This window comes from Pipra filicauda, unplaced genomic scaffold (genome assembly GCF_003945595.2).
Source record: "Pipra filicauda isolate LSUMZ 115617 unplaced genomic scaffold, ASM394559v2 scaffold63_size3267554_pilon, whole genome shotgun sequence".
In the NCBI taxonomy this organism is placed as follows: domain Eukaryota; kingdom Metazoa; phylum Chordata; class Aves; order Passeriformes; family Pipridae; genus Pipra; species Pipra filicauda.
In genome coordinates, this window is record NW_024104798.1 from 580,001 (window position 1) to 607,368 (window position 27,368).

The 27,368-nt window shown below is 41.7% G+C and overlaps 1 protein-coding gene across 1 annotated transcript in view; it reads left to right on the plus strand.

Annotated features, from left to right (window-relative positions):
- The window catches only part of FOXP1 (forkhead box P1), a 382,652-nt gene that overhangs the window by 198,420 nt on the left and 156,864 nt on the right, over nucleotides 1-27,368 (plus strand). Inside the window, exon 4 of the mRNA XM_039388350.1 lies at nucleotides 18,215-18,396. Coding sequence (XP_039244284.1) covers nucleotides 18,226-18,396 — 171 coding nt within the window. The 5' untranslated portion in view covers nucleotides 18,215-18,225. The remainder of the gene's footprint in view (nucleotides 1-18,214; nucleotides 18,397-27,368) is intronic.

Below are 27,368 nucleotides of genomic sequence, written 5' to 3' on the forward strand. Positions count from 1 at the left end.
ACGCAGTCTGTGGCCAGACAAGCGGGGGAAATATGGGTGTTTTTTATGCTGACATGAAGAGGCTGCAGCCACACCAAGGACTTCTCGTGCTGCTCGCCGGGCCCGTGGCTCAGGCCAGATGTTTTGCTGAAGCAACTTGACTAATAGCTGGACACATCAATAGTGGGAGATTAGCATCTCTGTAATTTAAAGTATTTTCCATCCTCCTCTCCCCCGAGTATACTGATGTTCAAGTCTGCCAGAAAGTGCCTATAGTCTTGCCTTTTTAGTCAGAAGTGTAGGAGAGGGACTGTTTTAGGTGTCTCTAGATGCCCAGTTTGCTGGATGGTGCAGAACTGTGGGTACATTGCATTACCGAGGCTGTTCCATATATATGTTCCATGCAGATATTATGCCTGTTTTGTGAGTAAGTGTCTGTGGAGCCGCTTGAACACAGATTTTTATTACTGCTTGTGGGAGTCAGAATTTTGTACTCTTGCCTTCCAAACCGTGTTCCATCCAGCAAGCCCTTAAAGGCTTGCGAGACCATCACCTTTGCATATTTTGTCTGAAAAGTCTTCGCGCGTAGTTCCGTGTGCCAAAAGCCGCATACTATGTTTTCCTAAAAATTGCATTCAAGTTGCCAAAAAAATTGGTGGGAACTTGCAATTTCCGAGTTACAAGTTCACACGCCAACTGCGAAAGGAGAAAAGCCGACGTGCGAGGTTTTGCAGAACCCTGACTGTCTCCCTTCCGGCTGAGCTCTAGTCTGTGCTCCCACCGGTGTCGTGTGTGCCGACAGCCGGAGCAGGCACCGGGGCTGGCGGCTCCCTTCCAGCGTGTGGGCAGCCCGAGCGGCACAGGAAAGCGGGAAGGGGATGGAAAAAAAAGGAGACCGAGATGCAGACTCAGATTGAGAAATAATTTCAGCCATGCCTCGGCGGATGGGAAGTTGGGTTAGCTTGGTCTTTGGAAAAAAGCAGGTTGGGCAGCGAGAAAGGAGCGGATCATCAGCGGAGCAGGTGCTCGTTTACAAAACATTCAGTCTTTTTATGTATTTAGTAAATTTTGAATAACAGCTATGAGAGATCCCTTTGCTTCTGCCCATGCTCCCCTCTCAATTATGTAAAATAAGTTTTGTGCATTCTGATTTTATGTGCTTTAATATTTTAGGGTTTAACTTTGTTGTTTCATTTTTTTAAGTCTTCAGCGGTTGCATGTTTGACACGGTTTTGTTATCCTAGATGTTATGTTATGATCTGGCACACAGAGCATTAATTCCTTTATCAGCTCTATTTCCTTTACAGTTGTTCATTTAATTGAGCTCCTCTGTGTATTTTACAAAACAAGATGCATTCATTACAACTTGCAGACCTCAGATAGTATTGTAACATGTTTCAGAAAAATAGCACTTTTGTAGATAGTTGTGGAAATTGGGTGGTTGGTTTATTTTTCAGATGATGGGAGGAAGCAGTAGCAGAATTCTTGCATGCATAATCAGTCAGAACTTTCCAGAAGCTCTTTATTCTAGTTATTTTCTTTTAAAGCTGTGTTTACTCTAAGAATTTGGCTGAGGCAGTTGAAATATGTGGCTGCAGTGTAGAACAAAATACACTGTATGTTTTGTTACTCTCCTTGTTCTGTTTGACTTGTACAAACGGTTTTAATCCAAAGGAAGAGATCATACGGTCTGTGACTGCGGTATCGTACAATCCAGTTTAGGGTGCAAATTACCCTCTTATGGCACATCCTGACACTGAATAGTCTTGTCTTGAATAGACTGTAAATAGAGAGAGTGTATCCTTCTCTTTCACAAGCCCTTGGAGCAGGAAGCCACATGCCTTAGCTCTTCAGTGTTTGGGAGCCAGCACATCTGTGGGACCATGCACCTGCATGTGGCTGGAGATGTTCAAATACTGTCTTCAGTGCACATTTTGGATGTTAAACACACACTGCTGGTTGTAAACGGCCCCCACATGCTGCTGGCGATTCAGCACCAGAAAGGCCATTTCCTGAAACACAGAGCAGCCTCTGCCAAACTTGGCGGTGATGGACCCTTCCAATCCAGGTTTGAACAGCTTTTTTTGGAGAGGTCATGGGGCCACGGTGCTGCCTGTTGAGAGGCTTTCTGTGCCATTGGCATCATGCACGGAAAAGGTATGGGCAGCCACAGGAGCGCTCACAGTTGCCCACTGTCATTGGTCAAGGCAGGCTGGAGAGGCTTATTTGGTGTCTGGTAACTCCTCTCTGCTGTTGAACCCTTTCCCAGTCATCTCTGGTGGTGGCTTAGAGGTGGGCATTGCTCTTCAGCCATGGGTGAATGCAGAAGAAGGATATTAAGAGCTTGGCTTCCTGCATCCTGACTCAAAAGTAGGCATGTGTGCTTTTTTCTGGTAAGTTAGAAACAAATTGGTTTCAACAGAGCTTTTTTAGGGAGTTTTCTCAGGCACAGGATGAAATTTTGAGGTGGAAAAAATTCGCACTTCCCCCCCCCCCATTGGGCCAGCGTGATGAGGACCAACTGTATTTTTGGGTGCTTGGGATCCATGTGCGTGGCTGCTGAGGAACATGTGCAGTATGTACACGTCTCCTGCACAGAAATGTGATGGGGTGGGATCCTTGCTCTGGACCCAGACTGGAGCTGTTCCTGGTTAAAAAAAAAGCCAAGACAAAATTGAGGGGAAAGCACCTCTTCTGTCCCAATTAACTCTGTTGTGAATGATGTGAAACTGATATATGTTGGGTTCTTCAATAGCACGTGTGCATATGTGCATTAGCTTATAGACCAGTGTGCACGGGCACATGTTTGGTTTCCCTGCTCCATCGTGCTGCCCTAGCTGTAATCTGAGAGACATAGCCCTTGGACAGGGCAAGGCAGGGAGACCATCTGTGTTTCCACAAAAGCTTAGCTAAGTGCATTTTTCATATTGTGTTATGGGCCTGATTCTTGTGGGGGGTTAGATACTCTCAGTTGTGGGTGCTCAGCATTTTTGCAAGTCACCCTGCTCAGAAGTTGGTGGTTACATTTTTTTTTTTTTAAATGGGAAAAAGCATTTTTCCATTTGCTTCTCCATAAACTGAAACCACTACAGAGCTTAGTTTTCCCCACAGAAGCACACACTGATGGAAGCATGAGAGGGACTGCAGGTCTTAGAAGGCTTGAAGTGTGTGAAAACAAGGAGTCGTAATGAAAAGGGTTTTGCAACTTAATTGTAGTGGGTGTGCCTTTGTTTGTGCAAAGAAATGAAAGTGCTGGAGGCCGAAGTGCTTTCTTTATCCTCAGAATAGTGAGCAGTACAAACTTCCCTGGCCAGTTCTGCCAAGGTGCCTGAGACCTGCAAGTCCCTGCAAGGCTTTGGCTCTCTGCTCACTGGGACCCATCCCATGGACTTGGAGCCTTGAGCCATCTGTCCTCACAGGGCTCTCCAGAAATAATGTGATTTTTGCATGATGGACCTTTCTTGGTCTCCAAAGTGCCCTTCTTATAAGGTGTTTTTTCACATCACAGACTCACTGCATTTGGGGAAGTCAACTGGTCCTTCGCAGTGGTTTTGAGATTCATGACTTACCCTCTGGATGGATCTGCACATCTCCGTGTAGCCAAGATTAAGCCTGTTGAAGGCAGAGGGCTTGTTCCTCCTGCACACTGCCTTGAACTCCTTTGGAGTAGTCCGTGAATCCCTTCAAATCTGGTGCCTGGGGACCAAACTCCTTGCTGCCTTCTGCTTCAGCCTCCTCAGCTACCCCGTGCCCCACAGAAATGCAATCCATTTTAAATTGATGCTGTTTGCAGCAAATTGGACTTGCTGTGTGAGGATGAGAAATGTTAACATAAATTCTTTAAATAACATCTACTAGTGTTGAATGCACAGAATTATAAAACATTTTTATATTCTGAGACTCATTTGCATCTTCACATTAAAAACTGTGGTTTTCTTCTCTGAGAATGTTGCGAGATCTGATTTGTTTTGAAATCAAAGCTAAATTTGTGTTCTTGCTTTCCTCTTTGCCCTTCATTTGACAAATTTTTCTTGTTCTATAAATACAGAATTGTAAACAAGGGCTAATCCTTAGCAACAACCTGGAAAGTTAACATTTCTCTCCAGCTCCTATTATAATTAATTCAGACACTCTGAATATGATGTGATTTACACATAATATTCCTAAGGCCAGGAGGTACTAATATCTTGTTAGAGAACTGAGGAAAAGAACACGCTTTTGTGTGTGCCATATAACATAATTGCACTGCATTTTCTTTCATGAGAAGATGTTTAAAGATGCTTTTTACTTAGCATTTGAAAAATGAAAGGCTTCTGCTTCTGCATTTGGCTGAAATAGTCTTAAATGTGTTTTCCCTCCTGCAGCAGTCAACATTGTCAAAACATTTTGCAAAGTACATTTTAATAATATGGGTTAGGACCATCATTATATTAATTTAATTCTCTGTGTAGGTAAATTCGTAAGATGCTTCCACTTTGTCATAAAAGTTTTTCACAGTAAACATCATCTGTTTTCCCTGTGCAAAAAAAGGAAAGAGATAATCTAGTCAATGAGAGGATAAATCCCTTGCGTGAAAATCATGAAAATATAGCTTGAACAGTCTTTCTCTCATGGTCCATCATTTTATTTTATTTAATTTTCATTTAATTTTGTTTTGGTCTGTTTATATTTGTTCAGGGAGTGTTTTTGTAGTGTTAATCTGTGTAAGCCACATGCAGTTGAAAACTGCAACTCCCAAAAGGCTGTGATTAAAACATTATGGATGTGGCAAACCACAAATGCAAAAGGAAGTTTACATTTAGATTTTCTTCATAAAATATTTTATTCAAGTTTTGTAATACCTTGGTATCGTGGTCAGCATTGCCATAAAAATTCTGTGTTATATGGAATGATACAATCTGTGAAGCATTTCCCATTATGTAGACACCATGTCTTTAAATTATAGCAATTTCTTAAGATTTTAAAGCAAAATGAGCTCTTAGAAGTGTGATTAATAGCAGGGAATGAGGCTAACACTGGGTCATCAGTGGCACTCCATTACAAAAAAGGTTGGACTAATAAAAGCATCCATCTATTTGACCAATAAAGCATTTGAATGATATGCTTATAGTTTTTATCATAGCATAGTTACTTTGTACTGAATAAACTGTGATTTTATGTGTTGGAAAAGGACCGTGGAACAGGCAGCGCTGCTGAGGTGAGAGCAGTTGCCTCAAGTAGGGAAATATCAGGACTTTTATGTGAAGCTTGATGTTTTCAGAAGCCTTCAGGTTGCGGTGTCTAAATTTTTGAAGCTGCTGTGAAATATCTAAATCCCCCGTGACCTGTGCCTGCCTGCCCACAGTCGTTCGGTGAGGCTGGCCCTCGCTGTCCTGCAGGGAGGGGAGAAAGGAGGGTATTGTGTGTAATCATTAATTCAGAGTTAAGTCCCCGGCAGCCCCAGACATCAGAAATACTCTGCTGCAGCACAGGAAATGGGGCAACACTTCTGTTTTCCTGGTGTGCGGACGCCAACCCCATCCTCGAGTCGCACCTTTCATCCTGCCTGCTATTATGCTGTCAACCTGATGTATTAAAAAATAGGCCGTTGCCTGAACAATACTGCATTTGGGTTTTATTTAAATACCTGCCTTATTAGTAGGTTGTACCAATTTCATGGTTTTTGAACCGGGTTTTTCTTACTACAACAAAAGGCTAAATATTTTCTGATAAAGAAAACGGAGGTTCTTGGCCAGCTGTCAATGTCCAGGATTGTGCTGTGGAAAAAAGTACCAAATATTCTAAAACTTGTGAAAAAATGATGAGGGGGGAGGCTTCTGGCCATCATGCTGTTTACACATGAAATGGCAAGGGAGGGGAGATTAGTGCCAGGGCCAGCTGTGACCTTGGATGCTTTGTGGATTCGAAACAGGGATGATTTTCCTCAGTGTGTGGCAGTGGTGCTGGTGCTCATCAGATGGTAGTGGTGAACCAGGGAGGGGCCACAGTGCAGCTGGGAGAAAAAACGGCCCGTGGTATAGCCCACAACTACATCCTCTAACCCCACCCAACTGGTACAACATCTTAAAGGGCTTATTTTACATAGGAGAGGGATGAAGAGACTTCTGGAGGTCACACTCAGGGATTGTGTCAGGCAAGGAATGTAACCCATAGCCCTGGATTAACCTTCACGGATAGGACCATCCGTCTTCTCTCTCTGTACTTCATATCTTTCCCAAAATCCATGTTCAGGATAGAGAAATTACAGAAACCTTCCCGGAGGAATGTTGCAATAGGCAACTTCTTGAGTGATACAGGGATGAGAGATGGAGAAGGAAAAGCTTTATGGAAGGTGGCAAACACAGGGAATTTTGGCATCCTGAGCACCTTGAGGACTAATGTCACAGTGCCTTGGGGCCAAGAGAGGGATGTTGAGTGGTGGCTGGTTGGGGGCCAGAGGTTTTGGTTGTGAGAAGGCATCCATGAGCCTTCTGGCCCCCTTGGGTTAACAAAAAGGAGCTGGGACCTCTACAGAGATCAGAGAATGTTGATGGGAGAGAGAAAGGAGGAGAAAGAGGGCTGAACCATGGCTTGCTGGTTCATCTCTGCTGCGGGGAGGTGGCATGACCATGGGTGTATGTGTAAACCACACGTGTCCATGGTCGTGCCGGGCAGGTTCTGTTGTGTGAAAAGCTGTTGTTTTGCTTGTTTGTTCTAGGAGTGAAATGAAAATTTTGCACCCCACCTTTTGCAGTTGTTGGTTGTTGGAGGGTTTTGTTTTTTTTTTTTTGAATGCAAATGGATCTTTCACATCAGTGGTTTGGCCGGTAAATCTTGTTCCGTGAAACACTTTCAAGTGTTTTCAACTCCTTTCTTTCCCCTTTATCAGAACAGATGCACAGCTCTCTATTTTTCTCTGCTGCCTGTTGTCTTGAGGTTGCACAGCAAGACTGCAAAGGCTTTTTTGTTTGTTGTTGTTGAAGGGGAGGAAAAAACCCTCAATCCACAGAAGAGTTAACAGGATTTCACTTGATCTGCTCGTTTATGCAATGAGTAATGCGAGGTTGGTAACAGCAAATTGTTGTTTATAAGCAAACATGGCACTGTGTAAACAAGAAGGCCTGGTCCCCAACTGGTTTGATTTCATGGTGGTCAGCAGCTGATGCATGTAACGTACAACCTTTCTGCTTCTCGAAATGTCAGAAGAATGACTATTTGTTTGTCTTGAGTTCTTCCCAGCTGTTTACTCTGTAATGCATTTGCCTCAACCTTGATTCCCTAAGAGTGGCCCCTTTCTCCTCCCTGCTCTGTTTACATTAGTCCTGCCCCGAGTGTCACCTATGAAATCTGTTGATTATTCCACCTGGTTAATGTTAAATTGCTCTTGCAAGATGATGTGTTTGTTCATAAACACAAATGCTGGGCCCCTTGTTTACTGTACCCATGGCAGCAATCAGTTATTAAACAAATATTGCTTTGTTTGCGGGTGTGAGCAGCAGTTTATCCTGCAAGGTCTGGAAAAAAACCTTTAAATGCTGGGATTTTGATAAAGGAGAAAAAGGGGAGCTTGTCCCTGGAATGTGGCTGAAACTCACTTTGGTTTGCTTTGCTTATCTTTAACTTGGGTGAAGGGGCTAGAAAGATTAGCAAGTTGTTTGGTTTTTCCAAGAGATTTCCTCAGTGTAATGATATCTATCCAGTTGTTTGCTTTTTTCTGAAGGGAGAGAGCACTCCTGCAAGACGACTAGCACAGCGGTAGACGGCTGATGGCTAGAAAATCCTGCATGGAGCAAACAAGGAGGTAGAAGGTCTAGGACAAAGATATAGGGCTATGAACCAGGTAAATCACCCCAAAAGTACAGCCTTGCCTTCTGTGTCAGCGTTTGGTTGGGGGCTTTTTGGTTTCCCTCTTTCCTCGTGTCGGATTTTAATTGATGCATGCGCCCTCGATGGAGTTGGAAAAGGCAAAGCTTTCACTTTTATTTCCGAGGAGATCTGAGGAAAATGTGTTTTAGAAGCAGAGCTGTTTGAATGGAGAGAAAATACCAAATTTAAAAACGTGCTCTGTCGCTCCTCCTCCTGCAAGTGAGATGACAGAGCTGCTTTTCTTCTTTTTATAATTGGAAAACTGCGTTTATATCTGCTAATTTCTCTATGCTGCCTGTTTGTTCTTTGGTTTCTGGGAGTCCTAATTAGAGAGAGCCATCCTGGTAGTTGTTGCTTTTGGGTTGTTTTGAAAACGAGCAAGAAAAACTCGCTCACACCATCTTTGTTTTTCAGAATTATTGTTTGTTGTTGTTTCTGAAGGGGGATTGGATTTCAAATGCCAGAATTTCAAATGCCAGGCAGGACCTGTTATCACTAACAGTAAATTGTTAGGGCTATGCACACAAAAGGAGTAAACTGTCTTTGAGTGACCTTGGGAAAGAAATGTTAACTTGAAGGTGTTGTCTATTCCTGTATATGTGAATTTATTTGTTAAAATATGAAGGTGTTGTCTGTTCCTTTATATGTGAATTCATTTGTTAAAGTATCTTGAATATACGTTTTTTAAAAAGCTTTTGAAGGATAAAATTTAATAATTGTCCTTTTCATCCCTTGGAAAAGCAAGCAACAAAATATGCATAGAAATGTGATCTATTGTATTCCCTAGTTCACACCAGTGATCCAAACATACTGTTCGTTTGGGCTGCTGGAGCAGTGTTGGGGCTGGAGGGGAGCGGGAGGTACCTGAGTGCGTAAGTGGACAAGCTGGTCGTTAATTGACTCGTGTTACTGTGATGAATCAAACCTTCACTGCCTTGGACTAAGTGAAAATAGTGAAGTGAAATGGTGTTGTGCAGAATTATTAGAGCTGCACCTGGCTTTGAGGTGGTTTTTGACTTCTGGAGGCTGCTAGACAATTCAGATATGCTTTAACAGAGATATGTGTGGAGGGTGGGAGTCTTAATTCATCTACAGCCAGCACTTGGTACAAAGTTTGGTATCATCTTGTTGTAGCAAAGCTGCTTCTATCTGGCATAAACTGACTATATTTACTAAATGCAGCTTTGGTCTTTTATTTGGTTGAATACTCACCTGTTTTTCTGTGAGACAGGCTGCAAGAGTTTATGTTGCAAGCTCAGAGCAGTGTGCATACAAACAAATAAGTCGTGACTGTGAGAACAGCTCTGCAGTTTCTGTTCCTGTTCTGCACAGAACAGCGGGGAGCCCCACACGCTCTCTGTGATGCCCGGGCTGGGATGAGCAGGTGGGTACCTCCCCAGGGACACCAACCATGGGGCCAGCACCGAGGCAGCTCTTCAGCCTCTCCCACCGTGCTGCAGTTGAGTCCTTCTCTCTGGAGGAGTCATTCCTCTAATGCCATGGTGCTCGTATCCATGCAGTAGCAGTCACAGAGTCATATGGCACAATGAATTATGGCTTCTGGTTGGGTTTGGGGTTTTTTGTTTTTTGGTTTTTTTTTTGCCGCTCGCCATTCCTTTCCTTCCAAATAAATGATGATCCCAGTGATGGTAAGGATGATTTCTGTCAAGTTCACGGCTGAAAGACAGCTCTCCCCAAGAGAGAGGAAGGAACCTCACTCTGCCGATGATGGTATGTAAATGATTACATCGTATTTGCCAGTCGCTTGGAAGTGGCCCAGCTCTAGAGCTTTTATGCAGCTATGGCATGAGGTTCATGCTGAATATGGATTTAATAGCTGTCAAGCTGAGAGGCGTAGATTGAGATAGAACTGGCTTTGGAAAGGGGGTTTGTTTATCCCAGGTGAGACTGGAAGTAACTTGTGTGCACGTGTAAAATTAACGCAGAATGCAAAAACCTGGTGTGGGTAAAGTTGAATTGTCCATTGTCTGCCTAATGCTTTGGGTCTTACCTCATGGAAAGGAGTGAGACCTGTTGTCTTCACAGCTTGGTATGTTTTAGTGCTCTAGTTTTTCATGGGGACCAACTCCAGCTCTTTTGAATTGCGCATATGGCAACCTTTTAATGTCTGTTTCAATTAATTCTTCTTGGATTTACCTGATCTCTGTTGTTGCTGTTTGTGGTCAGCAACACGCTCAGCAGAAGAGATTTCCGTAGGGGTAACTGCACTGACTGGTTCTCTGAGATGTTTAAGTTGTTTGACCATGATTTCACAATAAGTCATCGTGGCACAAGGGGGATTAGGCTCCTGATTCTCCTTCCCTTCTTCTCACCGCAGCTGTCTTAAATTTCAGCTCCTGCAGAGCATCAGTCAGCCTTTCACTGAGATGCCTCCAAATGATTTCAGGTTGCTGTGGCCCTGGCAATACATGCTGGTGCTGAAAAGAAGGAACCCAGGGCAGTGCGAACCACACTTACCAACAGTGAAAAAGGTTGTGCCATTGTATATAGTTAAATAAAGAAGTAGTTGTGGCAGCCTGTATCTAGACAGGAATGGGTGAAGCTGGTCTTCAGGAGACTTGAGAGTGGCAAATGGACTTAAACCCTGGTAATAAACCAGGCTGGTCACCATCATGACCCACAGGGAGGAGGGAAGGCAACCCATGTGCTTTTCGCATTGGCCAAGGTGATGTGCTCAAGCACTTTTGGAAAGCACTGGCTCATCACTCACTTAATTTAGTTACAGCCTCACATTTTTATCCTCCTTGTCCATTTCTTACCTCCCTCTGCATCATCAAGTAGCTCTACCCCAGGACTGGGAGGGCAGGTAAGGGGAGCAGCCCTCCCAGTAAACTGGGTGCCAAGGCTGTGGATCAGCCCTCAGGGATGCTCCAAGAACAGTGTGATTTGTTTCCTTTCCCCAGAGAGGCTCAGCACGTCACCCCAGTGATGTGCTCAGTCTCCACTGACCCAAGGCTTGGGATGAATCCAGCTGAGGTGAGAGTGTCAGGGCTGTGCCTGTGTCAGGAGACAGAGCCAAGGATGTGCTGTGGGTAATCCCATTTCTTCTGGACCCTTTATTTCTTAAGCACTAAATGAAATTTCAGATTTTAGATACGTCTAGACATATACAGTGCACGATAAAGTTGATAATACATTAATCATTTTTAACAACAGGTAATATGCATAATTTATGGTGTTACAGTGCTATCTTTTTTGATATTTATGATGGATAATGCTCAGTTTTTGCCCTCATATTACTGCTTTAAATTATACCACAAGAAAATTAATGAGAAAGTAGATTTATGGGTTTCATTTGTTTGTCAATTCGGAAATTAATTGGGTGTTAATTTTAGCCGTCCCTCATCAGACCAGGTCTTTAGTATGTGTGCATTACTTTGCATTCATTGAAGCCTACCTCCCATTTACTGTGGGTCACTAGCTTTGCATACATTAAAATAGCCCTCAGGCTCATTCTCTTGATTACTTTTTGAACTGCCATGCATTAGAAAATTTACGCCTTTCTGTTATAATTATGAAAATTCTCTATTGGAAGATGGTGCTTGCATAACAGCAAGTGTACAGTCGTGCTCGGCGACGTAAGATCATATAGCAAATCCCAATACGTTTTTGTTCTAATCCTAGAAAATAGCACTCTCGACAATCTTTATTGTGTGAGTTTCATCCTTTGAAATTTCAAGGATCCATTTTAATGCATTGAATTACCTCTTTAAGCTGAGGAAATATCAAAGGATTTCACCTCGTCGCTGTCTCTTTGTTTCCTCTTTCCACACATCCCGTGCATGTTCCTCCCTTGCCTTGCTCCAGGTTTGCCTCTCCTCCTCCAAACACCGTTGTCAGACGTGACTCAGCATCACTTTTCAGGACAGCCGAGCCTGATTCGCTCTGTTCCTTACTATTTTGGTTGATTCTTAAATATGATCCTTAATTGCACTTTGAATCCCTTTCTCCTTTCTCCTACTCCTGCACAATTCAGCAACCACCAGTAGTGTGTAGGCGAGTGGCCTTCAAAGGGGTAAGTTTTATCCAAAAAGTACCCTAATGTACTGACAGTTGATCTATAGTTAGTTAGTACATAATTATACCTAAAATACACCCTGTCAGCAGGATAAATGACGGCTACTGAAAACTCTAAAAGCATGACGGGTGTTCACCCATCTGCAATGACGAGAGCGGAGGGGTTTGTAAGTTGAGAAAGGCTGGTGAGTTCAGCATGATCTGATTTACTTAAATCATGCCATATGTTGGGATGGCTCTTTCTAATAGTCGTGCTAACCACAAACACTGGCAGAGAGAAGTCATCTGGTCCACCTGGCTAGTTTGGACTCCACTCCCCGGCGTTATTTCTGCACTTAGCATGGTGGCAGCCCTTGAGCTGCTCGTGTGAAGCTGGCTGATTCACAGTTAATTGTGACATGGTGTAATTTAGTAAATGAGCAGCTGAACATCTGTACGCCTTCCCCCATGGCACATCAAAGCCTTACCTTACACAAGGCTTTTAATTTCCACTAGTGAGTCCTTTTTCTTTTACTGAACTCATGGATGGCAGGATGGTGCTGCTGGCTGCCTCACCAACCTAGGCACGGGGTGTCAGCTGGAGGAGATGGGTGTTTCAGCATCGCCTGGGGGACATCAAAACATGTTCCCGGAAAAATTCAGAAGCGGTGGTGGGATGTGGAGCCTGAGGTGCTTTCCCTGGCAGGGCACTTGCTCCAAAGATACCGGGACTAAAAGAGACCACCTGTGAGCTGGGCAAGGGTCTCCTGGCAAAGGCTGTGGTCCTTGTTGCTGATCCCAAGCAGTGCTGGGAGTGCCAGGCTGGTCCTGCAGTACCTTTGTCCCTGTGCTGGGGGCAAGCAGCAGCTTTGCTCCTGCTCTCTGTTGCCTTCCCGGTCGCGCTCTGGAGCGCGCTTCGTTTTCAAGAGGTAAAATCCTGTCTTTGCAGCCTTGTGTTGTCATGGAATGCTTCCAAACATTGCTTGTTTGGTGTTTTATTTGTTGTTGTTGTTGTTGTTGTTGTTTTTGTTGTTTTTTGGGGGTTTTTTTTTGGGTTTTTTGTTTGTTTTGTTTGTTTGTTTGTTTTGGTTTTTTTGTTTGTTTTTTTGTTTTTTAATTGTACAGAGAGGTGCTCTAAAGTTAGTCCTGAGCCTGTTTTGGGGAACTGCTTGTAACAAATAGGTAAAACATTTGATTATAGACCATGCACGTATAGATACTATGTCTGCCTGAGAATTTCAGGCTAGATTTTGTGATTTGATTGCTCACTTAAAACTGGTTTTACCATTAGGTCTTCTGCCTATAAATGTAGAAATACATTTTATAAATCTGTATTGTGTTTAATTTACATGTCCTTTCATGGCTGGGCCAAGTTCTTTAAGGGCATTTATTCTGCTTCATATAAATAATTGATCAGCCAAGTTAATTTACTTCTGCCTGACTTGGTCAACCTTAATTAACTGCCCTGGAATAAAGACTGAACTTTTTGTTAGCTTAAAATCTTGCACAAATGTGGCAAAGAAGTGTTGTTTTATGACAACATTTTTGCTCTAGCACTGATCCCAGGAGACAAATACTGAATGATCTTTATATGTGTATATGTGTATATATATATATTTGTAAATACCTCCAAATACTAACAGCTGAAATAAAATCATTAGCCTTGGAAGAAACTTTGAAACAGAGGCTACATTGTGAATCTGTAGTCTGGGTTGAGTCTGGAAGTATATTAAAACAGAGATGTTAAGACCCAGAACACCCCAGGGATAGTTTTTTAAAAGTGATGAGATGCTTAAAGATATAGGATGGTGCTTATTCAGGAGTCTTTAAACTGTCTCACCAGCTGCCTCCGTGTATGGTGAGGCATCTAAAGACATCTGAATATCAGTCCCTTAGTCTTTCAGACTTGCAGTGGGTCCTCATTCTGACAGGTGCTTCAGTCAGTAAATCCTCCCTCATGCTGACATTAACCAATGCTGCTCAATCTTTAGAAACTATACTGGTAGAAGAATTGCAGAAATGGCACACTTCAGCACCCACCTCCTGCCTACTAATCTCCATGCTTAACCTTGCTCATCTTAATAGCCCAGTGGAGCTGAGCAGCATCTGGTCTTTGTGGTGTTGTGGACTTTATGGACTTTGATTTAATGGATGAACACAGAACCTTTTCAAAATTAGGATTTTTTTTAGGTTCTGTTTTTTTTCCTAAAAACATCAGCATTGAAGTACTCAGATAATTTTGATTCAGACAAAGTTAACATCTGACCTATGTTTTCTCAATTTTGTCCACGCCCTTAAGAAATTGGGTGTCCTGCTTCTGTCCCAAGTCACGTGGAAGATGATTAGCTGTTGTCCTCCTGTTGACAGAGTGCCATCCCTTGGTTCCTCTCCTCTGAAATTTTACTCCACTACCTTGAATGTAACATAATTCACCAAGGAGATGGGCCCAGCTGTAGGGCTTTGACTTTGTATTTGACTGTGCATTGAAGCTAGAAAAGGTTTTGTGGAGGTTAAATTGGGAAACTCAAGAAACTGATCACTGTTTGGAAATTTTTAAACCAAGCTGACAGTAAGTCATATCAGAACAGTTCTTTTATTATGTGCTCCTTGATTTCAGGATAAAGTTTTACAAGCTGTTGTTCACACTGCAGCTTAGCTTTGGTCCCTTCATATGGGAAAAGCATCTCGTGTCATCTTTAATAATTCAGTCTTTCTGTATCCCTCATAACATGAAATACCATAGAATTTATATACAGAGAGAGGAAAAAGAAAGATACTTAACACTGGTAAGAACCCACATATTTTAAGCTTTAAAATTATATTTTCCTTTGCAGAACTGATAGGAGAATTATTCTTCCTTCTACAACATGTGAGATGGAAGTGCTCTTTTGACATTAAATTTCTTCAGTCAGAACATGGTCTCCTGCATGTCATGGAAGCGTTTGTGGAGTACTGTATTTCCTATAATAAATGGTTATGCATAACAGCTTCTCCAGCACTATTTTGGTTATTTGGGGTTGTATTTAGAGCAGAATCACGGTTTGTGATACCAGACCTGGAGCTTCAGTTCAGTTCCCGCAGAACAATCATGTTACATCAAGTCAACCTTGCTTTGCTTTTTTCTTTCACAATTCTGAATGACAAACTTCAGTAATAGGCTCCTGTAAGGCTGTCTCTGCTGTGCTGGGAAGAGACAATTATCTCAGCCATCCTCGGTGTGCGATCACCTCAGCTCATTTAGGTGTGCTCAAAAAGACAAATAATAATCATTCTTGCAGAAAGCTCTCGCAGGTTGATTTTCATGACATGACACTTAATGATCAAACCAAACTGTGATTATTTATGTCAACTCACATTTAACTGCAGTGAAGGAATAAACAGTTTTCTTTTTCCCTTGAAATTTCTGTTTTCTATCAGATGCATTTTAGCAAAGGGCTTGTGTTTTGTACAGGCATCCAACTGAAGTTATATATGGAGGTTGACCACTTGTAAATGGGTGTTCTTAAAGCAGAATTTGCTCAGGAATGTTCACTTCTGCTTATAAAATAATGTTTTGCAAGTTCAAACATGGTCTCTTGGCAAACTCAGTTTCCAACCTTATTTCTTTGATAACTGCTGCTCTGTAGGGTGGTCACAACCAGTGGAGGGGCTGAGGCCAGCCCTGTGCAGCTCAGCTGGTAAGTGGCTGGGGTTCTTCAAAAGGTAAAAACAGGGCATGAAATTTGTCATGGAAAAGGTTTTCAAGAACTATGATCTTTTTGTGACCAAATACAATAAATAATCCATCTTTTTCTTAGTCCTATAGATTGGAAAAATTGTAGCAATTTCTACTGGTTTTCTTTCTTTTCCAGGAGCATTTTTGCAGTTCTAGAGACAGTAAATAATTTCTTGACCAGTTTGGTTGTGAATTATTTTCTGTGTCCTGAAGATATTTTGCTCAGAAAGGCAAGCCAACAAATTGTGATCAGGCAATGATGGATCTGCTCCTCAGTGATGCACATTCTTCTTGCTGCTGTCAGAAGCACCTCAGAGCTTTGCTTGGTGCTTTCTATGACTGTCCTGGTAGTTTATTCACGTTCTTGCTTCTAGTTTGTTGCATCAGAAGTGTTGGAAAATAAGATGTACTCCTTTACTGTTCTGGCACATTGGTTTTAGCATCTCTTTCCACCACAGGGTCTGCTGGAGGCATCTTCCACCAGTTCTTTGGTGTGTCCTTCCTTTGGTCTATTAGGTGGGCACATGCACCCACCATTACTGTGGTGCATCAGGACAGTCAAAGACATGAGTCTCTGGGTTTAACCTGCCAACCAGCCTTTCCTGGTGGTCATTTTTCTCCTCATCTGCTGCTGAGATAAATTAACATAATACTCCATTTTCTTTAGTTGAGACTTGACCCCAAATTTGGGTGGAAACAGAAGATTATTACATCAGTTCTTTCTTCTTGATTTATCTCTGGTTAAAAGAGGTATGTCCTTTTTAGTAGTGTAGCATATAAAAATTGCATGGTATACCCTTGAGTGACTTGAGAGCTGTCTGGAGACTCTCACTCCTCTCTCTTCTTCAGAAGCAACCTGTGCCATGCAGTGGCTGCCTGGTGTATGGTATATAATCCAGCCTTGCCTGTTAGATGTAAACACTTATTTAGACCTTACCATGCTTGTGGGCTTTTCTTACAGTGCTGAAAATGAAAAACACACCATACTTAGTCTGTGTTGGAGCAGGATCATGTTAAAACCCAAAAGCATTTCCTAGTGGTATTGGGAAAGCTGTAGGTTTGTTTAGATCTCTGGAGCTTTTACAGGGGAGTTGACAGAAGCTTTATAATGAGCCCCTGAACCCTTTTGTCCCCTGGCATAATTCGAAGATTTAGCAAAACAGATTGAAAGAAGTTTTCATGGACCAGCTGAAATTTATTTAAATGTAATCAGAATGTCTGAGTCTGTCCTACTCCTGCCCATGTGCTTGGGCGACCGTCGGTGTGAATGTGTCCTGTCATGATTGGAACAGGGTCTGGTTCAGGATGTGGTTTGTCCTCCTCGGACATGAGTGGGCAAGGAGTGCTAACACGTTGCTTTCTCTTGCCCTTTCTGATTGGTGTTTTCCCTTACATATTGGAAGGGAAGGGATTTTCCTTCTTTCTTTTGATTTGGGGTAGTTACTGAATTCAAACAGGTTATTCCTTGAACATAAAGCACCTTACTTTCAGTTGAACTGTTCTGCACAGAGGCATTTGCCTCACGTGTGCACGTGATGAGTTAGTGTGGAGTAGGAAAACTGCTTGGGACACTCAGCTTGGCTTTCTATACCCCATCTCACCTGGGTGAGGGTGAGAGGAGGAGCACAAAGGGAGGGAGGGATGTGCTGGTGGAAGCTGAGCAGGTTAATGGCATTTAAACCCTGGAACCTGTCGCTTTGCAGGTGGAAATACTTACAAAACAACTCATCGTAATATCTCCAAGGTAGCAGTTTGCATACGTGCTTTGTTTGGGGGTCTTGTGCACAAATGCTGATGTTAGTTCCTGAAAATGTGTGAATCCGAGGAGTTCTGGGGTAAGGAAACGTGTGCTTGCCCTGATCCTTGTTGTGGGGCTTGTGGCCCACTGTTGATGAGCACAGAGTGTAAAGCACTCAGGGACAGGCATCCACCAAGAGTCAGTGGACCTCGAGGGCTAGCTGTGATGCACTGTTGCTGCTAAGATAATGTTTAGCCAAATAACACGGAAGGCTCCTCTCTGTAGTGCCATAGAGCATGCAAATTCAGACCAAATCCATAGCCAAAAATTTGGCCAGCAAGACTAATTCTGTGAGCAGTTGTAGCAGTTTTCCCCAAATGAAAACTGATGATGTCCAGCACATCCCAGACGCAGCCTGAATTGCTTCAGAATAATAAAAGGTGCTAGTTTGGCAGTATCATGGTGTGAATGGGAACCAAAATAGTGAGTGCTCTGCTTCACCTCCTTGCCCCTACACAGTGTATATCACATTTTTGATATTGTCCATCATAGGTTGCCAAGAGTGACTCATCTGTTTCAAAGGAAAGCATCCAGATGTAACTAGAGAAATTTAATTATGGATTCTGTGTGTTCGTTCGAAAATATTTTTTTTTCTCTAAGGGAAAAAAGATGTTGAGCAAATAATACTATATTTAGAAGAGAACTAACTTACTAAAATTATAGCTGTACCAATGGATAAATAAACACAAACTAGTAGCATGAACCATTAATGAAAGATAAATCGTATGAAGGAAAATGACATATGTTTACAGTTTTGGCAGGATTTAAAACAGGGCATGTCTCCTTATATACAGCAACTGTTTTAACAGCTGCTTTTTTTTTTTTTTTTTCACCCCCTCCCCTCCCCTAAATTATTTCAGGTTTTTGAGTCATGATGCAAGAATCTGGGACTGAGACAAAAAGTAACGGTTCAGCCATTCAGAATGGAGCGAGCGGTGGCAACCATTTACTAGAGTGCAGCCTGCGGGAAGTGAGATCAAACGGCGAGACACCTTCCGTTGAAATTGGGGCTGCAGATTTAGCACATCTTCAGCAACAGCAGGTACTGTAAGATGCATTACAAGTTTCCTACCTACAGAAAAAGCATGAAGCGTTTAACCCCCCCCACTCCCAAACCTTTGCCAGGCCGGAGGATGCTTTCAGGACTTGCCTGTGACATTCTGCACATTTTTTGTCCGTAGGGGATTGCAGTTCTTAATGTAAAGGGAAAGGTTGGACTTCTCTTCCGGGGCTGCTTTTTAGTCGTTCCCTGGAAACACCCAAAGATCAGGACTTGCTTCCGTTGCCTGAATGTGTTGAGTCTGGTGGCAGTGATTGGGTGAACTGCTGTATACAAATAACTGGTTTCCAAAATATGTCACTGGGTGGAAAATACACTAACGTTAAGTTTTGGTTTTGTAACAGATTTTAATATAACCTAGCAATCTCTATCAACAGAATGTTTTCTATTAGTGAGAAAGGCCGTGGAGGTATCTGCTGTGCAGAACGTCAGAGTAAATAAATAAATACATCCCATGTCAGTGCTCGTCAACTCAGAAGAATTACAACCAAATTGTGCATTTTGCCTTCATATTTTAATTAGTGTCTTTTCTGGGAAGTGACTAAGTTCACAAGTGTAAATTAGCTGCTTAATACGTTTTGGCTTTTTCTTTTCCCTGATAAAATTCTGAAGCCCTCCGAGGAAATTTTACACCAAAGTGCTGGGCATGTATCATTAATGTGTTTGGGAACAAAGGCTGCAGCAGAGCCATGGTGAATACACTCACGCCTAACCCTCACTTTCTCTAATGCAATAAGGATTCTTAAAACCTTTTAAATAAGCAATTGGCAGCTGGTTAAGACTCCCCTAAGTGTACAGTGATCTTTTTAGCAGGTTGTTGTGGAGAAGAAAAAACCTGTGCTCAAAAACAAAGCAAAAGGAAGGCTTGGAGAGGAGCGTGGCACCCCATTTGCCAACCTAAGACAGAAAGCTGCCATAATTAAACAAGTCAGAAAAATGGATGATACTAAATGCACAGACTTTGGTTGTTTCAATCATTTTCATCCTACAGGTTTTTACTTGAAGTGAGAATACCATCAGTGAGAAAATCACAGCCATGCTGAATTCATTACTGCAGTAGTCACACAAAACCACGGATAAAATTTCAATAACTGCAGGCCACAGTTGAGTAAACAGTTGCACTGAAACTTAATTCCTGTTGACTTTTCCCTCATTCTTTGCCAGGGGCACATTCTGATTCGTAGTGCAAAGACAACAGGGGTTACAGCTTTGATTAATATAGGACAGTAGAAGAGGAGTGGAACAGTAAAATGTGTTCAACACAAAGGTCTTGTCTTAAAAAGGCCTCATATCAAAATGAGTTAATTACAATGCATTTTCCATAGGAGCACTATGGAATTTTCCAGTGCTGCTTTGTGCAGAGAGAAACGAGGAGGGGGGGTCATGCAGACATGTGCACACTGTGGACCAGAATGGCTCAGGCCTCTGGTCCTACCACCAGTTACTAACCCTGTGCCAGGGCTTCTCTGTAGCCATCCAGAGGGCTCCTGCTGCCTCAGATAACGTCCTCATCTCGTGTGTAATGGGTTGTGTCATTCAACAGCCGCCCATTCGGTCAATTAAGGAGTGGCACCCATTCATTCCTCATTTCACTGGTCCTCCAGCCCTCCCCAAACTGTGCCCGGCCAGCCCAGTGAGAGCAGAGCTGTGGCTGGGGATGGGATTGCCAGGCTTGGGATTGCTTTCACTCAGCTCAGATTTTAGCTTGGGAGTTTATTTATCCTCTGCCAGTACAGTAAATGTGGTTGGGGATCTTGCTTTTCTCCAACTTCTTAAAAGACCTTTATGTTCTGTGTTTGAATTCTGCTGTTAATTGGTTTTGATGACTAACTTCTCCATGGAGTTTATCTTTTATGAAGCAAGTTGATTGCAAAGTTTAAAACAGGTATTAAAAGAATAAAACAACCAACAAACCCAAACCTGATAGCAATAAAAGGGTAATCAGAGCTAGCATAAAAATATCAATCTTGGTGTTTGGAAAATATTTTTAAACGCTGAAAAGAAGAAAACCCCTTGTTTTCAGACAACTAATGCAAGCATTTACAGATACACATACAACATGGAGCATAATGTTTAGATGTTTCTCCATATACAACATATGCTCTCAGGTCACTTAACAGAATGCGTTCTACAAAACGCTTCTTCAATACAAATGAATGAGTTCTGAATTAAACAGCTATTTCTTAAGAGCATTTCATTCAAATCTTTTCATTTTGCCACCTGGCACTTGTTTTGTCTGGAAAAAAAAAAAAAAAATCAGTGGTGGGTAGTTTGAGCTTTGCTGCTGTGATTAGTTGTGTATTCCCATGATGAGCGTGGCAGAACAGTGAAACCTGGACATGGAGTGGCTTGTGAAAGCGTCTGTGCTGAATTTCAGGTCACATTCTTTGTGAAATTTATGCATTTGTAAGGACTAATAGCTTTGTTAGTATGAGAGAGGAAAACAGAAATGGTTCAGGTTTTTTGAGGAAGTTTTTATGGGTCTGCAAACTTGTAAATATTTTACCTTGGAAAAATATGGAGCACCACAGATGTTCATATGTTTGCAGGAGCAGTGTACGGTGTGATCACTCTTACTGTAAGTGCAGGGAAGACTTGTAGGACAAGTTTTACGTTTCCCATGTCATGTTAGGGTGATTCTGCCATGCAAGGAGACAGAGAGTGATGTGAAGCTCAATTATTTTAGCATTAGCAATTTCATAACATGTACTGTTAAGATGGGATTAGCAAATGTGGGGATGAGTTCTGCTATGTATAACAAAGCCAAATAGCTCCAACTGATGTTTATATTTGTAATGGTGAAGTAAGAGAGCCAAAGCAATACAAGTGACTCTTCAGGGACAGTACATCTGTGAAAGAATTGGGTAAAAACGCAAATACATAGAGGAGAAGCCGCCCCAGAACCCAACTATAAGGGAAGGAAAACCTTTTCCCTCAGTGTTTTGGCACCTGCTGAGAGTGGGAGAGGTGGCCTTCCCACTGCTCCTGACTCCACAGGTGCTGGAGGTTGGCATCTCATGGGAATGACTGTCAGGATGAGGTAGAATGGGTAGAGTTTTGGTGACCTGCTTATAAAGCCTCGAATCAGCGTGAAGGTTGCCTGGGTCTTTGGACTTCCTAAAGAGATCGGAGTGGGCATTTGGCATGGGATAAGGCAGCAGGGCTCGGGAGATTCCTCCCAAGGTGCCCACAGAGGCAGAACCAAGGGATGGGGCAGAAAACCTGGGAACAGGGTACCAGGCAGTCTGGCAACGTCTGTTGGCTCTGAGGCATCATCAGAAACATCTGGGAGGTGCAAAATGAGTGTTGAAGTGATCCACAAGCAGAAGGTCAAGCTGGGCAAGGGAAGCTTGGGCCGAAGGTATGTAATGATGGGGTGAGTCTTGCCTACCAAGCGGTAATAAATAAAGACTCATGGGGACAAACTGCCTTTTAATGTACATGATCACAGCTGTAGTTGCTTCACTGGTTTCTGACGTCTGCTCAAATAGAAGGTTTGATGCCTCAGCCAGTTCTTTTTTTTTTCCTTTACTTTTTTTTTTTTAAGCTTATAAAATAAATATTATTTATTGCGTTTTATTTTTATCCTCAGGACTATTCATTAAAGTGTTCTTCACGTTATTAGCAGCGAAACAAGACTATGAATTGAACAAAGAGAATGATTACAAAGTTGAATCCTGATATATAGCAGCAAGACACCAAGCGCTGTGTTGCATGGTGGCAGAAATACAAACCTCTCCACATCAATAGCAAGATCCACTTTGATACCGTAACTTCAAGTACTGCCCCATGAGTATAAAACTCAGTATCTTTGTCTAATCCAGAATGCTTTTGAACTTTGAGGAGGTATGACTTTAATAGTAATTTGTTGACAGATTAGCTGCAGAGATTGCAAAGGGTTTATTTTGCAGAACTGGCAGGCTCGTATCAGTGTTCTCTTAAGGAAAAAAAACACTGCTGTTTTGCAATTGCTTGCATTTATTGACAACCTGCGCTGAGCAGGCAGAATTGGAATGTTTGGGTAATGTAAACCTATAGCTTGTCTGATGGAGCCTAGTGTACTTTTAGGTAGTGCATAGATTGCTTGATAAAAAGGGGTTACAAGGTGACTGTGTTTATGACAAACTGGAGTAGCAACACAAACGCAACTGGTACATGGAGAAAGAAGGAGGAGGTTTATATAAAGAACTGTGGAGAAGTTTCTTTTCTTCACTTTGTCTTTGAGCTGAACTATACTGTAATTATGAAGTGTCGCTTCAAGCTTTCTGAAGAATTTACATAAATACAAGTTTTGCCGTGTGTCCACAAAGTGAGGAAAGAAGGGGGTTTTCCTTGAAAAAAATTGATGGCATTATATCCTGTTTTTTGCTTTTATTCCAGTAAATGTATACAAATGAAAAATGTAGTTTTGTTCACATAGAAAGGAATGTTTGATAGACAAAAGAAATTTTAACTAGAATCTGGTGTCTGTGCCCAAGTCAGTGACCGAAGTTGGGGTATTTGTGGTATCAGTGTGAAGATGCCACTGTTGGGCCCTTTAGCAGTAGCTGTTTCATGAAGTGTTGAGATGTGAAGTGTTAGATTGAGGGAAGCGAACTCCAGAGGGACCATGTGGGTTCTTCAGATTGTGTTAACGTTCAAAGGCAAGGGGAATGTACAAGAAATAGGGGATTCAGTGTATTGTTGAGAGGTTGCTTTAATTGGGCAGATCAAAAAGAAGATTTGGCTAGAAAGAAATATGAATATATCACAGTATAAATGAAAGTAATGCCTTTTTTTTTTTTTACATTAGTGAGTTTCATCTTATTTCGAAAACGCGTGAGGAGAGGTTACAAACTGCATCCGGAGTTTTACAGTCCCATTGATCATGATGTGGACTTACCTCTGTAGAGCAAAACTGCTAAATTAGATCCAAGATAAAGTCTTTGTTTCATATTGACATAACTGGGTTAGACCAAAATTGTTTGTTAGACTTTGAGGGAGCGTCTGTGTTGAGTCATTTTGTCGGAAGAGACATAAAGCCTAATTATTAAACTGCTGTTGCTATTGAAGGAGCCATTTTAAAGTATAGATTAAACTCCATGCAGGGTACTGGATTGTGTCTGATTTTGTATTGTAGTACCCTGATAATTGAAGATTACAACATGGTGAAAAGATAACTGCATTTGTAGAGCCTTGTGCTGGTTCATCAGAGAATGTGAAAAACAACTTTATGCTCTTGGTAACTTTTGTGTTTTTATCGTTCAGACTTTTCCCCCAAGTTCTGCCATCTCCCAGCATTGAACGGAAGGTGACATGATGTCTTTTTAGTCATTCAAATCTAATAACTTTTAATCTGAAGGTTAAGTAGTGAGATATAAACTAAAGACGATAATATCAATTTTATGTTCACTGAAGGGCACAATATACCTCTTTCTAGTAGAGGGAAAATTGTGCGTAAAATGTCTTTTGCTTTTCAATGGAAAAGCTGAGGCTCTGAGAGCTTAGGAATGAAGCAGCGCTGGAAAAAATTAAATAAGTTTTAACATAGCCTGGCTACCTTGCCTAGATTTTAGAATCAATGATTTTTTTCCTTAATAATTCAATTTTTAGATCTCTTGTCAATGAACCATGCTGAGAACATTCACACAGCATTCTCTATCCTCCCTGTTACTAATGTCTTTGTTATAACTACTTATTGACATCAACAAGCCTTAAATTTTCTCTAACTGTTGAAGGGTAAGGGGAAACTACTACTTAGTTGCACTTACTGAGATTATTGTTTTCTCTTTGTCTTGGTTTTGTTTTATTTTGCTTCTGAAGTCTTTGATAAATAACTGCATAAACCTGAGTCCTCAGAGCACCTTGACATTGGCACCCAGAGCTCTGCAGTTGTGTGTGCAGGTACAAGCATGGACATGCAGAAGCTGGGTCATTAGACGTGGAACCACCTGGATTATGTGCACATCCAAATCCAGAAGTCCTCTCTAGACTGTGGATGCCTATTTCTGTATTTATTTACTTATTTATTTTTACAATAGCTGCTTTTACTTCTCCAGGTAAATTAAGATCATGCAGCAGTGGTTTAGGTTTCTGTGGGCTCTTTGAAGAGATGTAGCTTCTGAAATACGTTTGCTGGGTTGTTTTTCAGCCTTGCATCTCCTGTGAAAATTCAGCAGTGGTATGTTTGTTCCCAGCTGTTTTCGTAGGTGTGTACCTTCCCCTTATATTTGCCTATGCTTACTCATAAGCAATAAAGTTACACATTCAGGAGTGCTGTTTAGGGAAAGTCCGCAAAGGAATGCTTTAAAGCTGTTACCCAGCACGTGTATACACTGGGCAAGGCATTCAGTGAGCATCAGATATGAATTAAAAGTCTATTTCAAGTGATTGATGTTATTAAAATTATTAGAGACTGTTCCTCCTCCAGTGATCTTCGTACTTTAAGGGTTGTCTAATAAGTGGTGCAGCCACTTATTTTTAGCAAATATACATATATATATATATAACTTAAAATGGTAGTATGCCTATGAAGGTGTAAAGCAGCCTTTAATTCACATGGAAGTGTTCCTTATCGTGGCTTTTAGCACTGCAAGATGCTTAAGCATGTGCCTAAATGTAAGTGCGTGACTAGTCTGATTAAGGTCACTGGTACGTCTCATGCCTGTAAAATTAGGAATGTGCTTAAGTACCTTGCTGAATTAAGGCTTAAGTAATTTCACACTAATAAGAAGTTGCATGGATTGCTGATATTTTAGAAGTAATTTAACTTTATTTGGAGACGCACTGCATGTAGGGAGATTGTTTGGCAGTGTCTTAGGACCAGCAGTGGAATTGCAGAGGTTTTCAGTATTGTAGCCCTTGATTTCATTGGAGTTTTGTCTGACTTTAAAATATTTAAATAAGAGCAGAATTGAATGCCGTGTTTTCCTGCGTTATGTTCCTTCTCCCATGGAGCTCCACTGGGTATCCCAGCAAGTGAGAAGAATATTAACAGTACTTTGTAATTTATAACAGTAATGTTGTAAATAAAGATTGGGATATGAAGTAAAAATGCAGAAATCACGAATACTCTTCGTGAGTTTATTTAACTGTATAGCACCCCATTAATTAAAAAAAATTAACAGAAGGTATTTTTTGAAGGCTTAGTGTAAACAGTGACATTATATAATGACAGTTTTTTAGGACAGTGTTGCTTGTTTCATAGCTGCATTCTGTATTTTGTTAGCTGTGCTCCCTACATTTCCAAAACATAAACTGTATTTGCAACCTGTTTTAAATAGTGCAAATATCTCTATTTTTTTTCCCTATAAAATCTGTAGATTGTGTCTGTGGAGTGTATAGTCTCAAACATCCCTGAAGCCTGGGGCAAGTGCCAGCTTTATTACAAGTTAGGCTTTTCAATTTATTTTTAATCACATTTCTTCTTTTTCTTTTAGGGGTTTTTCTTTTTTTTTTTTTTTTCTTCTTGGCTACTGAAAGTAGGGCTGGTAAAGTGAAGGTTGGGGAGAGTTGGGCCATTTAATCTCTCTGACACTGTGTTTTAAAACTCATCAATGCAGTTCTCCTCTTTGCCCCCAGCTCTCACGGTGTGTTCCCAGGCAAACCAAGAAGGATGCAAGAAATGGATATAATTCCTTGTGTTCTGTGTGCTGACCTAATCCTGATTCTCATTTAATGACCCCAGGATTGAGGACTGGGATGGTTACAGACAGAAACATCGCTGGGCATGTGGCTGCATGCCTGGAGATGGGTCATTTTTGCTTGGTAGAGCATTAGAGTCCCAAGTTTGGGTCACCTCTTCTGATCAAGCTTCAAGGCTGAACTAATTCTTATATGCATGTTTGGGGCCTTCTTACCTTATTTAATAAAACAAGCAAGTTTTTGAAAGGATTTTTTTTTTTTTTCTAGCAAGAGGCATCATTATCAAGGGGCACAACACAAATGTTTCAAATTTGGAGATGCAGAGCAAGGTCACAGTTTGCCTCCAGAATCTGAAGTAATCAGGATTTTATTTCAGATAAAACCTCTGGGGCCGATACTTAAAAAACACAACTTTTAACTGGCATTACGCAATTTGCTATGGGTCGCTTAGCCAAATATTTGTGTATGGGTCTTTTTTTTTTTCCTTTTTTTTTTTTTTCCAGAAAGACTTTCCAAAGTTCAGGTGAGATTTCAGGCTTTAACAAACTCTACCTGGAAATTAAGTGCAGGAAGAGGGCGGGAGGGGGGGATCTTGTCTGTTTGAGTTAAGAGTGATCACAAGCTAAAGGAATGTGGTTGCTGTTGACGTGCTCAAATCAAGTTTTCCTTAAATTTTCCTTGTTATTATCACCGATACTGAAAAACCTCTGCCAGGAAAGAACTGCAACACTAGTGTAATGTTGTAAGACCACTGTCTGACATTCTTTCCTTTTTTCCTCCTTTTTCCAGTAATTGGTAAGATACTTGCTGAAATAGGGGTAGGGTCCCTAGCTGTTTCCAAGGGCTGTGTGGGCAGAGGGTGGATCTTCCCTAGAACCTTCTGGCATCCTTAATCAGCAGCAGACCCACAACTTGGGAGGGATTGGCTGCTCTCTCACAGATGAAGCTCGAGCATTTGTGTTTTTAAACCATCATCTTTTTGTATTTCTATTTCCACATAATTAAGTGATTCACTGAAGGAGAAAGGTCAGACAGGCACAGGGAAGGAGAATGGAACTTGTTATGAAGTAGTGGGGCCCAGGATCTTGCAGGAAAAATTAGAAATAGGAGGGGGTATAGTTTTCCTCATGGATGTGAAAGCATTTGGAGCGCTCAGATCTTCGCAGTCCGGTTTCAGCAGTCTCCAGGAGAATTCTTCTGGCCTCTCTTTAAATGAGAAACTTGATCTAAAGATGAGCTCACCTAGGAAAAGCTCTGGCTTTTGGCTGTAGTTTATCTTGCTTTGGGATGGAGCACCTCTCCTACAAGGAAAGGCTAAAGATAATTGGGAT